At 37.8% G+C, this 14,010-nt stretch overlaps 1 protein-coding gene across 4 annotated transcripts in view; it reads right to left on the reverse strand.

Annotated features, from left to right (window-relative positions):
• LOC106881197 (rho guanine nucleotide exchange factor 38) overlaps positions 1-14,010 on the reverse strand; it is a 44,323-nt gene that overhangs the window by 18,645 nt on the left and 11,668 nt on the right. For all 4 annotated transcript variants that reach the window (XM_014931497.2, XM_014931496.2, XM_014931495.2 and 1 more), the window contains exons 5-9: positions 13,096-13,245; positions 12,280-12,385; positions 10,834-10,964; positions 7,637-7,741; positions 1,653-1,781 (exon numbers count right to left, since the gene is read on the reverse strand). In XM_014931497.2, the coding sequence (XP_014786983.1) occupies positions 1,653-1,781; positions 7,637-7,741; positions 10,834-10,964; positions 12,280-12,385; positions 13,096-13,245 (621 nt within the window). The remainder of the gene's footprint in view (positions 1-1,652; positions 1,782-7,636; positions 7,742-10,833; positions 10,965-12,279; positions 12,386-13,095; positions 13,246-14,010) is intronic.

Here is a 14,010-nt window from a genome sequence, read left to right on the forward strand (position 1 = left end):
CATTAGAAATATAACGGAACGCTGAACTCCAGACTATCAACTTAAACAACATTTATTCAGGTGGTAAATATATACATCTTTAGCTCTTGTTGTTACAGCTTTTGTGTGTGTGAGCATAGTTGTTGAGACGTTGTTATGTAGATGTAAGCGAGCTGTCGAGTGTAAGTCTGAAAGATGGAGAGTGACAGCTAAACACGTAAAGAGACTGTCTCCAGAGTTGGTATGTTGGAGACACTGCTTGACACGTCCATGCTCATGGCCGGCCGACCGAGTAAGAGTTAGAATTAAGCGGGAAAGCTTGCTTGTTTAATTCCATGCATGCGTGAGACTACGCATGCGCACGGCGTTACTACAGATTTATGAGAAGAGTTCTCCAATATACAACCTGTAACCTCATAATAAATGGACCGTTCCTATTGAGACCAATTAGGTAAGATGATAGACAAGCCAGTAATATATTAAAGCTCAAGTCCATAAAAACTCTTGAACTCAATACTTCAGGTTCGGTATATTTGTTAGTTATGTAGTTGTCTTGCTTTCTACATAATGTACTTAAATCTGATTGAGTTACAACTCTTAAATGAAGTGGGCCAGTGTCTTCATCATATATAATGCACAAAGATTAATATAAACCACAAATTCCCTCAGCCTGTAGCTCAGTATTCTATCAACTAAACCAGATGCATCTCTCGTGTAAATGGCATAACTATACTATTTCAGTATAACTATAAGTCAGGGTATTAAGTTTAGCTTAATTCCTTTGCAAGAGTGTTTTTTGCTTTGTTTTTTACCAACTGACTATCTGCAATGTCTGAAGTAGAGAGCTTTTTGTCATTTAGAAATCTTAATCACCTAGTTTTCAGAAAATTTCAACCATTATTCACAGAACAACTCCTGGTCATTCTAGAAAACACATCTTCAGGGTTTTCTACCTAAAAATACATTAGAACATCTTCATTGCTGTCAGTGATACAGTACTCTCATCAACAGAGTTGCTTTTAAATAGTCAACTCTGTACCAAAGCTCACTTTGAAGCATCCAAATGGAGCTTCTTACTATCAAATACTGCCTTTCTAACAGTAACAATTAACCACTGATTGTTATCAAAGAATTTTATCAATCAATGATATCTGTTTATTGATAAACAGGACTACCAAAAATTGTGTTGTGGCCATAATCATCACCTGAACAAATTAAAGGGAAACGACTAGCTTGATCGGCAATATTTCAACTTGACTGGGAACCATCCTGTCAGCTCTTAGACAATCTCTTGTCCGTAAATGGGGAATGAATTCAGATGTGACAAAAAATAGGATTTAAACCGTATTCCTACACAATTTATAGAGGAGACAGTCAGGAGAGTACTAATTAGATAGTACTAATTAGATATTCCAATACAAAAATTAGCAAATACAATCAAAGCATTTGAAAACAGAAAAAATTCAGATTTTACAGCAGACTTTTTTCTCTGATATTACAACAGATTGTTTAACATCCATTTTCTATGTTAACATGAGTTGGGAAATTTTTATTTTTATTTTTTCAGAACTAGACACCGTAAATACTTTGAAACTTATCGATGTCTATTTAGACATCATCAAGCACCTTAACCTCAACTGCTAAAAAATTGAAAAATTAAACAAGTTACTTACTACTGATTGACAAAAAGAACAAGAAGACCTGTTGAGTTCTTGTAAATGAGAGACAAATGAATTCCTTGCTGCGTCTCCATATAAATCAACAACATGATTAACAAATTCATCGAAAGTGATTGTTGATTTCTGAAACAGAAACAAAAAATGATGATAGAAAACTGATTTTCTATATTGCTTACAACTTTGGTATTGATCAAATTAATATCTATTTTATCACCTTTGGGAAGATGGAAACAATGAGACCAGAAAAGCAGGAAAGTAAATACTTCCCACCGAAGCATTTAGTCTACTATTTCCTTCACCATTAATGTTAATAAAATAACACAGGTTATGAATGGCCTTTCAGAAGATAGTTGACATCATCAACATCATGTCCACTTTCCATGCTGGCATGGGTTGGAGGGTTTGACTAAAAATTGGCAAGCTGGGAGGCTGCACCAACTCCAATCTGATTTGGCAAGGTTTCTACAGCTGGATGCCCTTCCTAACACCAACCACTCAGAGTGTAGTGGGTGCTTTTTACATGTCACCGGCATGGGTGCCAGCCAGGCAGCCCTGGTATCAGCCACACTTGAATGGTTCGTGCATCTGGCAACACTACTTTTCAGGATATGAAAATTTAATTGTTTATTTTCAAACAGTAATTTTTTTTTGAAAATCTACATTAAGCTAAAATAATCAACAAACAGATCAATGGGATTTTTGGATATTGTATAAGAATATAGGAAATTTAGGGACACAAAAAAAATCATTGAGAAATCATTTAACAAACCTGTGGTTCTGAAGAAATTGAAGTTTTGCAGACAACTTGCAAATGCAAGTGCTACCAGTCGAATGCTCCACATACCAGAAGTCAGCAAGTGTATGGGATCATCAGGAGAGAATGGGACCTACCTCTCGACGGCATCAATGTGCACTGGCCCCTCTCATTGATATGAGACCCCGCTTGCAAGATCAACTGGTTATCAAATAAAGCTCAATATTCTTCTAGCCGTTGTTCATCATTTCTGTTTAACCAAATCTAATGGTTAGCCTTCTCCACTGTAGTTTGGATATTGTTTGTGGTGGTATTTATTTTATGATGAGTTAGGCCTAATGATAACAACAGTCACCTCACACAGTGTCCAATGAATCCTCTACATCTAATTTCATTTGGAAAATGCTCTGCTTTCCTGCCTGCATCTGCCCACTCCTCGAGGAGGTTTACATAACAGGCAATTTTTCGAGCCCGAGCGAAATCCATGTTATCTTCACGAAGAACCGTTAACTCAAGTAGATTCACCACTTTCTTTCTTTCACACCACATTATAATATCTAGCTTTTTTTTTGTAACTGGGATGGAAAAGAATCCTTGGCACCCTGGTAAATCTGCAGCCACCTTCCAATAGCCATTCCACTTTTCATCACTCATAGGAAGTTTCTTCCTCTCCTTGAAACAGATCTGCTGTCCTAAGCACATGAAGGTAATGAAACCTCTGGTTGGTTCTTTCAATGGGTTTTTTTTTTTCACTGTTGACAAGAGCAATTTGGTTTTCTTGGGCAATATGAAATTACAATAATGTTCATGCTCTAAGAGAACTAATTTTCACAATAATAATCTCACTTTTTGTTTGTCTGACTATGATTTGCAATCTTGCTTAAAAATCTCTTTGTACCTTCTGTAGTACAATGCAAAAGTTACATCCTCCTCTGGGTTATAACTGAATTCGTTAATCAAGTTCAAAGCGCCACCTGGCAAAAACGAACTTACCTCATTTTTGGACTTCTTTGAATATAACTCCAATAATTGTTGTTGTTGTTGTTGCTGTAACAGTGGCTTCTGTTGCTGCTCTTGTTGTTGCTTTTGCAACTGTACTATGAAAGCGAATAGGTCTTCCATTATTTAACAAGTTGTATCCCAAACAATGTGAGCTCCAAAATCCTCATCGCCAGATGTTGTAATAATCCGTCTGGTGATGGTTTACTTGCTTTCTGTTTTCCTCATCACCAGATATTGTAGCATAGTTGTTACGTACAATGAATAAGACAACCAGACAACAGTAACAACAATGTAACGAACTGACAAATCTTTTTACAAACCAACAATCAATATTTCTTGTGAACTAACAAGCCAATACCTTCCAATTTCACTGCAAACTAACATGAACTTCACTCAGCTCCGAACTCACTTGGATAGTTACTATTTAGACTTTACTCGGACAAGGGAGCATCGTAACTCTCATCACAACAATAACTTTACACTCATCAGAGTTGGCCAATATGGAAGGGAATATGGCGACTGCTCTCTGTCAGAGGTGGATTAGCACAACTGGTCAGGAGCTGCTGTCAAAAAAGGTGGTGAAATGAAAAAAGGTCAAGGGAATAGGTTAGGAGTTTGTCTCTTGGTTGGGTGTGCTGTGAAGCCCGTAAGAATTATCTTGAAGTGGGGAAGGTGTATATTATTAATGTTGTGCTCGTATGGAGATGGGGTGTGTGACATGTGTAGTGGTGTCATATGCATAATATTTTCTGGGGATGTAGGTATACATAGCTGTGTTCGCTGGTGTTTCCTTTCTGTAAAGGATAAAGTCGAGGGGTTTTTTTTTTGTTAGCAAGCAGTGTGTAATGTGTGTGTGGGGAGGTCTGTGTATGCATGGGGGTACAATTTGTGTGCAGGGGTATGTGTTGGAGGTGGTGGGAGAATCAATTTTGTAGAGTATCCACCTTATATTGGGTGTGTGTGTATACATGGGTGCATAGGTGTGTACTTAAGTCAAATTCTTTTTGCCATGCCCGAGGGCATTGGTGGAAGGTCGTTGGCAGAGGGTCAAGGCAAAGGACCTGTGGTTGCAGTTACGGTAGGGTGCACAGGTATGATAGGATGTACTTCCTTTCATGCGGGCAAGGATTAAACACCTCACTCCTGCTATTCAGGTAGATATCTGGGCATTGGGTACCTTTTAAAATTGCTCTCTTCTCAGCCAAGCATAAACTGCACTTCTTACTGTTTTTGAAGTATGGTTTGCATTTTTCTAGGATCTTCCACTTTATGCTGTACTCTATGGCACTTTCTTTCAAAGATATGCTTGGCTAGGGTTATGGTGTTACTGCTCTCTGGGATGTTGAAGGAGGACTTGTGGTTATTAAAGTGGGTTCTGAAGAGGCCTTCCATTGCACCCCCCCACATATTGGTTGTCCATTGGGTCCTATTGCTGTTACTTCCACCTTGTAAACAACTGTCTCCATATTGCTGTGGCCATTCAGTGGACAAGTTGTGTCACTCCTGCATGAGCATCCTGCCCCTGCCTCGAGTGTGGGCCTACCTACTAAAATCTTTTTTACACTAGGTACACAGCTAAAGGATAATCTCATGGTATGTCTATTAAACATTTCGTTGAATCTATTGGTATGGGGGTAGTGTCTATCAACTAAACTAAGTAAGCTCTTAGTAACTCTGGTCTTAATGTTTAAAGAACAGCATGAACCACAGTGCTTTCTGGTAGCGCTTTCTCTTGTTGGGGGGGTGGTCTCACATATAAGTATATTATCCTTGAAACTGCCGCCAGCCAGAGCCCAGTTGTAGTACAGGGGGTGGGCAGCTACATCAAAGATTTCTTAAAGACAAGCTGGAGATTCTCCTGCTGATGCCCTTAACTAGGTTCCTGAACACTATGGTTGGATAACAGGAACTTGTGTTAGTGTAAGACACCTTCTCATTTAGTTTCCTATATGGTTTATAGGCACCAGATTCCACGTCCAGGGTCACATCAAGGAAATCTACTATTCTCACGTTGGTCTCTAAAGTGACCTTCAGTCCAAAGGAGTTCATGGTGCTAGTGAAGTCCTTTCTGAGCCTATCTAGCATGTGGCTTTCAGCGCCTCTTGATATTGCCATTGCATTATCCCTGTAGATGCTAAAGCTAGTTGAAAGGAATCTTTTTTTTAGCATATCTAAGATGAAGAGACTGAATAGGTCACATACGTCTGCACCATCAAAAGCACCCATTGCCATGTCAAAGGAGCCCTCTGGGTCAGTGCATTTGGCCCAGGCAGACCCCTTACTGAAGAGTAGGGTTCTTGTACCATGCATAATTGTGCATATATCCTCGTTGTTGACTTCAGTATGGGCCCTAGCGAAGTCCAATGCCTTTAACAGGAGCTCTCTCAATATAGAGGGGTAGAAATCCACAATATCAATTTGAGTAAATCTAGCTCGACGTCACTAAAGTGACCAAGGGTACTAGTAAGTACTGGCATTGCTAGAAATAAGAGTCAAAGCAACTGTTAGCTGTAATAAAGCACAAGGGAGTTGAGCTCCCTACAGCATCCAGGGCATAGCCAGATCATTAGTGATTTCGTGTTTATATTAATGCTCATCAGTGGCTCTTACCCAGCTGCCTAAGGTTAAGCTGGCTTGCTTTGTCACTCTATAAGATTTACTGTAGAAACCCCATGCTGATTTCATAAACAATTTCATTAATAATTTCATTAATATAAATGTGAAATCACTGGTGACCTGGCTATGCCCCGGATGCTGCAAAGAGCTCAACTCCCTTGTCAGTCATAAGATAAGTGCTTTATCATGGTTAAGAGTTGTTTTGACTCTTATTTCTAGCAATGTTGGTGCTTACTAATACTCTTAAGTCACTTTAGTGATGTCTATAGCTCTGTCTTGGTTTTTTATCTCATTATGAAAAGTAAATCCTTATAAACGTAAAGTTAAGAATGTCACGTTTATAATTTTCGATAAGATTAGTTTTACATTTCTTTTTAATAATATTGTTTAACATTTTTCTATCTTGATATAATAAGTATTTTTATATAAATTCATTTGTTATTTATTGTTGGTTGATATATATACATTCATTTTATTATTATAGTTGTTGTATGTTGACCTGAAGATTAGCTATACTTTTGAATAGAATTGATTTTCGATCAATTTAATCGATTTGATTATATTTTATTTTCTATCTGAAAATTTGGTCATGAAACACATGTAGTCGTTTTATTATTATTATTTTATGATTTTTACTTTGTATTTTATTATACTTCTTTTTAGTGTATTTACTTATTAATTTTTTATATATGTGACTGTAGATTTTCATGAATGAGTTCATGAACTTTGGTTCTTTTCTCTAAATTATATATTTATATATATATATATATATATATATATATCTCATCATCATCATCATTTAATGTCTGTTGTTCATACTGACATGGGTGGGACGGTTTGACCAGACTCCGGTCTGTTTTGGCACAGGCTCAATGGCTGGATGCCCTTCCTAATGCCAACCACTCTGAGAGTGTAATGAGTACTTTTGTGTGTCACTGGCACGAGTGCCATTTGTGTGACATTGCTATCTGCCATGACTGTGGTTTTACTTGACTTGATGGGTCTTCTCAAGCATGACATAATGCCAAAGGTCTCAGTCATTGCCTCTGTGAGGCCCAACACTCAAAAGGAGCTCAATCACTTTGCCTCCATGGGGCTTAATGCTACCTGCATGGGTGCCGGTTATGTGACACCAGCATCAGCCACGACTATGATTTCAATTGGCTTGATAGGTCTTCTCAAGCACAGTATATCACCAAAGCTCTCAGTCACAAGTCATTGCCTTTGTGAGACCCAAAGTTTGAAGATCATGCTTTACCACCTAACCCCATGTCTTCCAGGGTCTACCTCTACCACAGGTTCCCTCTACAGTTTGGTATCGGTACTTCTTTACACAGCTGTCTTCATCCATACATACCATATGATCATGCCAGCACAGTTGTCTCTCTTGCACACCACATCTCTATTGGTACAATAACAGTAGTTAAGTACATTTGATATAAGCATTTCATTAACAAAGTTTCAGTCTTTTTAAAAGTGTAGCTGAAATAAAAATATGGCAGGCTCAGATGACTTGCCTTAGAAATAAAACTAAGGTAACAAAACAATTTAATAAGTTATGAGATCTCCTTTATAATGAGAAAACTAAGCATAGCAAAAAGCTTACCTCAAATTCTTTGAGGTAATCTTCAAGGTTCTTTTTTAAATCAGACACAGTTTTCTGAACAGAAATAAATTTTTGCAGATTACAATCAAATTCCTCATCTTCAACCTATAATATTAAAAGATAATTCCTCATTTATGATTGATTCTCATGAAACAATGAAAATAAAAATTTAAAAGAGTGCATTGACAAACCAAAGGATAATGATGAAGAAAAATTATATAGCAGCAATAATGGTTTGTTTCCTTGACAGAAGAATGGTTAGAAAGAGCACAGTGCCAAACTGGATTTGGTTCAAGTTATCAACCAACAAGTTTTGTTGGGTAGGAAGAAGGAATTATAAAACATTTGCTTTCATAGTAACAAGAGTAAACAGAAGAGAGTCTTCAGCAAAAACCCTAACCCTAACCCATCCAAAATTTTAAACTAAATCACAGAATTCAAGCTGATTTTTAACTAGCACGAATACTGTTGTTATTTTCTGACCAGTAAATATTATTTTCAATTTAATTCTGCTTTAATGAAATAATTCAGATCAAAATAACCATATGTAGCCATAATGAATGTAAATAAATCTCACCTTACATCTGAGACATTACAGTGACCAATGTGTCATCACAAATTCTTATTTAAACAATTACATATGTGCAGATTTATGTGTACATGCACACATACACACACACACACACTCACAAATACTAATAAACATGTCCTGACTGCTACATCACAGAATTCATTTATACACAGTGAACTACATATATTCCAGGAGTATACTTCAGATCCAATATACCACATTTCGTTCATACAAATGCATAAAATATATGCATGCATTCACATTTATGCATTGCAAATACAATATTTAGAAAATATCTAATGTTTAATAATCAGGCTATTCTTAGTTTTTCTTTTAAAACCATTTTACAGCTGTTCAGAAAAAGAAAATTGTTATGACTTTGTGCATGGGTGAATTATGCAACAGAATGAGTCACAGTTCTAAAGTAAAACAGTACCCTAAGAATCACATCTGCCATCTACATACAAAAGGGGAGAACTCTTTTCTATCTGCCTTCAATGTGCCACTTACTTTCAGACAATCTCCCCACCCCCACCCCCCACCAAAAACATTCTGTTGGACAAGCTCTGGGAAATGGCATGACTATCAAATTGGTTCCTTCAGTGATTGTCTGTATGTCTTCCCCGATAATAAATGTTGAACAAAATCCAGCCTTCCATTGGAAAGTTGCTGGAATTTGACATCTGATCTCTCAATTAAGCATCAAAGTGACGAGTATTAAAGTAAAAATCCATACAGAGTCACACAAGGGATCATACTCGAATGCCCTGCTTACAAACTTCCCTGCAGTTATAGCTAAATCCAGGCTTATTGAGAAAGCTACTGAATCTGCCGCTACATATGATGTAATAGCTGTTGGTGTATAAAAGGAAATCATTGATTTATGCCCGTCTCATCCAAGGACATCAACTGTGTTCCTTCAAAACATGTTCTCCACTGACAGGACCCAAACCCAGACTTGTTAGATTAATCTTCTCAGATTCTACCAAGACATGTGTGTACCTATCAGCCTCGTACACAGTTAGGTGTGAAGATTAAATTGCTAACCAAAGCTGTCCTAGTTTACCACCTGATATATACCTGAAGTTACATACTGGAGCTCCCTTGAAATATAACTCAACAACACATGTAAATTATACCCCTTGGCAATAAGGAACAAATACAGAAACTTGTCAGATTTGGTGACACATGGAAAAGGTATGCAACCTGGTGTGAGGATATTGAATTAACAGGACTGGAAAACTAAATGACTGGAAAACTAAACAAGAATTATACACCATCCGCTACGACCCACACAAATTACTGTGTTTAAATACCTTAAGATTATGCAACAAGGTCTACCTTATGTTAAAAGTACTTACATCAGTTTCATTAGTTATAGAAACAGAACTACATGCTTAGAAGGTGTCTAAGTATCACTCAATGAGACCTCTGTCGGCCACTCACTAGCTGTCTGTTTAAAACTATATATGGCTAGGCTATGCCCACACTTGGGGTTTGCAACTGCAGACTGGAAATAGCATCTTGTCCAGAATACTGATCTCCTGGAAGCTGTCCAGAGATGTGCAAACAAATGCCTTCCACTAATCACTTACATCATCTTGAAGAGCTTTCTTTTTCAGGCCTTCTGCTAGAAGCCCACAAGATCATCCGTCATCTTCCCAACAACAGCTTTGGTCACTTTTTTTAATTCAGTGTGTATCACTACCACTCATGGACATGCTTATAAAATCAAAAAACAACAAATTATCCATGATTTTGGGGAGTATTTTCTCAGGCTCAGAATTGTTGAAGCATAGAAAAAATTATCTGTTGTCAGGACACTGCATCCTTCAAAAATTCCACTTTCCTTGCAATTTACCAATACTACTCCTGATATGCCTATGCAATCTTTGCCCTTTATAACTCTTTTACTGTTCCCTTTTTCTTCTTATCCTGTATATTTGGGATTTCATTGCTGTCTTTCTTTACTTGGTGTATTGCTACTTTCTGCCTCCATTCTTAGGCATTCCTAGTGTGCTGCAGGCCTTGTGCGCTTCAGGCCTTGTGCCTACCAGTTTCGCATAACTAGCCCCAGCCCATTCAAAAGTACCTTGGATCGTAGGGCGACCAGATGTGCTCGAGACCTATTGAGTCAAGTACATCAACATCAAAATGAAAATCAAATGGAAATTGTAGTTGTGATACCTGTGCCAGTGGCATGTAAAAAGCACCATCCAAACATGGCAGATGCCAGCGCCGCCTTGACTGGCTTCCATGCCAGTGGCACGTAAAAACCGCCAACTGATCATGGCTGTTGCCAGCCTCCTCTGACCCCTATGCCAGTGGCACGTAAAAAGCACCCACTACACTCACAGAGTGGTTGGTGTTAGGAAGGGCATCCAGCTGTAGAAACACTGCCAGATCAGAGTGGAGCCTGGTGCAGCCTCCTGGTTTCCTAGACCCCAGTCGAATGTCCAACCTATGCTAGCATGGAAAACAGACATTAAATGATGGTAATGACGATTATTATTATTATTATTATTAAGGTAGTGAACTGTCAGAATCATTAGCACACTTGATCTTTAAACAATAACAGTTAAAACTAGTATACATAGAATGGAGGTGATATAATTCTATAACTCACTGTGGGTGTTAATCCTGTTTTAGAAACAACAACTCCTTTGAGTCGTCTAAGTTTCTTCTCAACTGCATGTGAAGAGATACTGGCAATTTTACTGCGGAAGCTAGCATTACTGGGTCGAAGATATTTAGTGACTGAAAAATAAAAGTTTAACAACATTTACATTACTTAAAAAATTACAATAAATATTTTTGTGAATTGGCAGAAATAGTTATTTGGTGGACTAATGAAGTTAAGCCTTTAGGTTGATTTCATATTCAGATCCAGGTGCGCTCTACTTTGTCTTTTAACTATCAAAGGACAGAAATAACATAAATAATAGACCTACATTAAAGCTAACAGACTTTGTGAAATATCATAGAAATTTCTATATAATCGCATAATCTTCTGGAAAGAACATCATTATCATTGTTATCATTTAACGTCCGTTGTCCATGCTGGCATGGCTTGGACAGTTTGGCCAGGGTTGGCATGCTGGAGAGCTGCATCAGATTCCAGTCCTAACACCAACCACTCTGAGAGTGTAATTGGTGCTTTCATGTACGACCAGCATGAGTGCCAGTTGCATGACACCAGTATCTGCCACAACTATGATTTCACTTGGCTTGATGGGTCTTATCAAGCACAGTATATTGACAAAGGTCTGGATCATTTGTCATTGCGTCCATGAGGTCCAACACTTGAAAGGTGCTTTTGACATGCCACCAGCATGGGTGCCATTTACACCAACAACAGCCACAACTATGATTTTACTTGGCGTGACAAATCTTCTCAAGCATGGCTTATTGCCAAAGGTCTCAGTCACTAGTCATTGCCTCCATGGGGCCCAACATTCAAAGATCTTGCTTAACCACCTCATCTCATGTCTTTCTGAGTCTCTCTCTTCCTCCCACTGATAGAGATTAGCACTTCCTCACAAAGCTCCCCTCATCCATATGCATCACCTGACCATACCAGCGCAGTCGTCTCTCTTGCACACTACATCTGATGCCTAGACCAATTAAACTAATAACTATTCCTATAATCATAAAGCTTTCTGTTTAATGTTTTAATTCTTCAATTTAACTATACAAATACTAATCTAGAGTAATACTAACTTGATTATAGAAGTGAACTTTGATTTTGTCCCCCAATCTTTTTTTATGTTAATGCACAATAGCTCAATATGATCATAGAAACCCTATTTGATGCAAGAAGATGAGAAAGAAAATGAGGAAGAGGGAGTGGGTTGCTGTCTCTGTTGCCACCAGTCCCTGAACTTGTTAAGAAGTGAGAGTCTAAAACTCCCAGCAAATACATGTAAGAACTAGTTTCACTCTCCAACTGAAGTCAGTTCACTTTGTTTTTGATACAAATATATATAAATAAATGTCACCACATCTGTCTCATACAAATATATGATGTGAAATCAATTCTAGCTTAACAAAACCACAAAAAATTTGTATTTACCAATTTCTTTTGCTCGTATACTCTCATTCACATTATTGGCAACATTCTTCATGCAAGAGTGGGCTTGGTCCAGTCCACTGAAGTCAATATGACTCACTTCAGTAACCTAAAAATAAGGTTCTTTTGGTAAGATAATCCACACAGTTCATATATGCTAAGAAAAGACAACAGTAGCATAAAATATAGAAAAAAATTATAGCACATCAGGAAAGAAATAAGATAGGTCACTGAATATTAACATGATGCATGGCACATTATGTGACATACAAAATGATACCTGGCTGTTGCATAACATGGGAAACGGCAATACGATACAGCAGTACAATACACTGGATGACAGGTAATTTCACACATTGAAAAACAAGGATTTAATACTTCAGAAAGTTGTACATAAGACCTAATCTTCAATTGAAGATTCTCATGATGTCAGCTAGAGAATTAATGAATGGCAAGTGTAATCACCAGATATTTAAATAAAATATTCTAAGACAAAGCAAAGCCAACATCAAGTGGGTAGGCCTTGAACTGTTTTTTTTTTAACTTTTAAAAGGCTACTGAAAATAGGGCCAATTAGTTTAGTTATTCAGAAAAAAATGGTAGTGAACATTTAGGATAACTGCTGTTGCACATTTAGTAAATATAATACATCTGTCCAAACTTTGTCGACTGATATTCTATTTAATGAAATTCCAGTTGGGGTTTGAGTGTACACCCTCAATGCTGAAACTTCAATGTCTTATTTATTCAACAATGTCACACAGTACAGAAGAAATGTATGAAATTAAAAGTGTTGCAAATAGTAAAATTAAGGCTCACCGCTAGCAGAGATTCAAGTAATAAATGATATTTAGTGATTCTTTGTACAGGCTTTGTTAGCAATGAATTTAGAGCAATTATTTGAGTTGTGTTCTGGTAATGATCAGTTAACTGCTTGATTTTGTCCAAAATCAGAGGATGCTGTGCTACCTATAGAGAAAAACAAATTTAAATTAAACCACAATTTGTACCATGGTGTTAGTTTCTCACCAATTTATGGTGTCAGTTCCTGCAATATTTATTCTAAATTCAAGTTTCTGATACTGCAACTGCTTCATTATGTGCAACCACCACTGTGCTACCAACCAGGATACAAGCTTATTTTGGCCACTACCACCACCATCAATAGCAACTTAAAAGAGAGATTATCATAGTTGTAGTAAGCACATGAGTGAGTATTAATAGGAGAGAAGCAGCTCGTGTCGGTTGGTGGGAGTGAAGATTATTGCTGGAAATGGAGTAAAGAGGGCTGAGGGAAGTGGTAGAAGCTGTTGCTAGTAATAAAACGAGGGAAAATTCAAAGGATTAAGGAAAAAAATTATAGAATTATTGAGCTACATGTTTTGACACAGGATACATCATCATCATCATCATCATCGTTTAACGTCCGCTTTCCATGCTAGCATGGGTTGGACGATTTGACTGAGGACTGGTGAAACCGGATGGCAACACCAGGCTCCAGTCTGATTTGGCAGAGTTTCTACAGCTGGATGCCCTTCCTAACGCCAACCACTCAGAGAGTGTAGTGGGTGCTTTTACGTGTCACCCGCACAAAAACGGCCACGCTCGAAATGGTGTCTTTTATGTGCCACCCGCACAAGCCAGTCCAGGGGCACTGGCAACGATCTCGCTTGAAAATCCTACAGGAGCCAGTCAGGCGGTACTGGCAACGGCCACGCTCAAAATGGTGCATCT

This window comes from Octopus bimaculoides, chromosome 11 (assembly GCF_001194135.2).
Source record: "Octopus bimaculoides isolate UCB-OBI-ISO-001 chromosome 11, ASM119413v2, whole genome shotgun sequence".
NCBI lineage: Eukaryota > Metazoa > Mollusca > Cephalopoda > Octopoda > Octopodidae > Octopus > Octopus bimaculoides.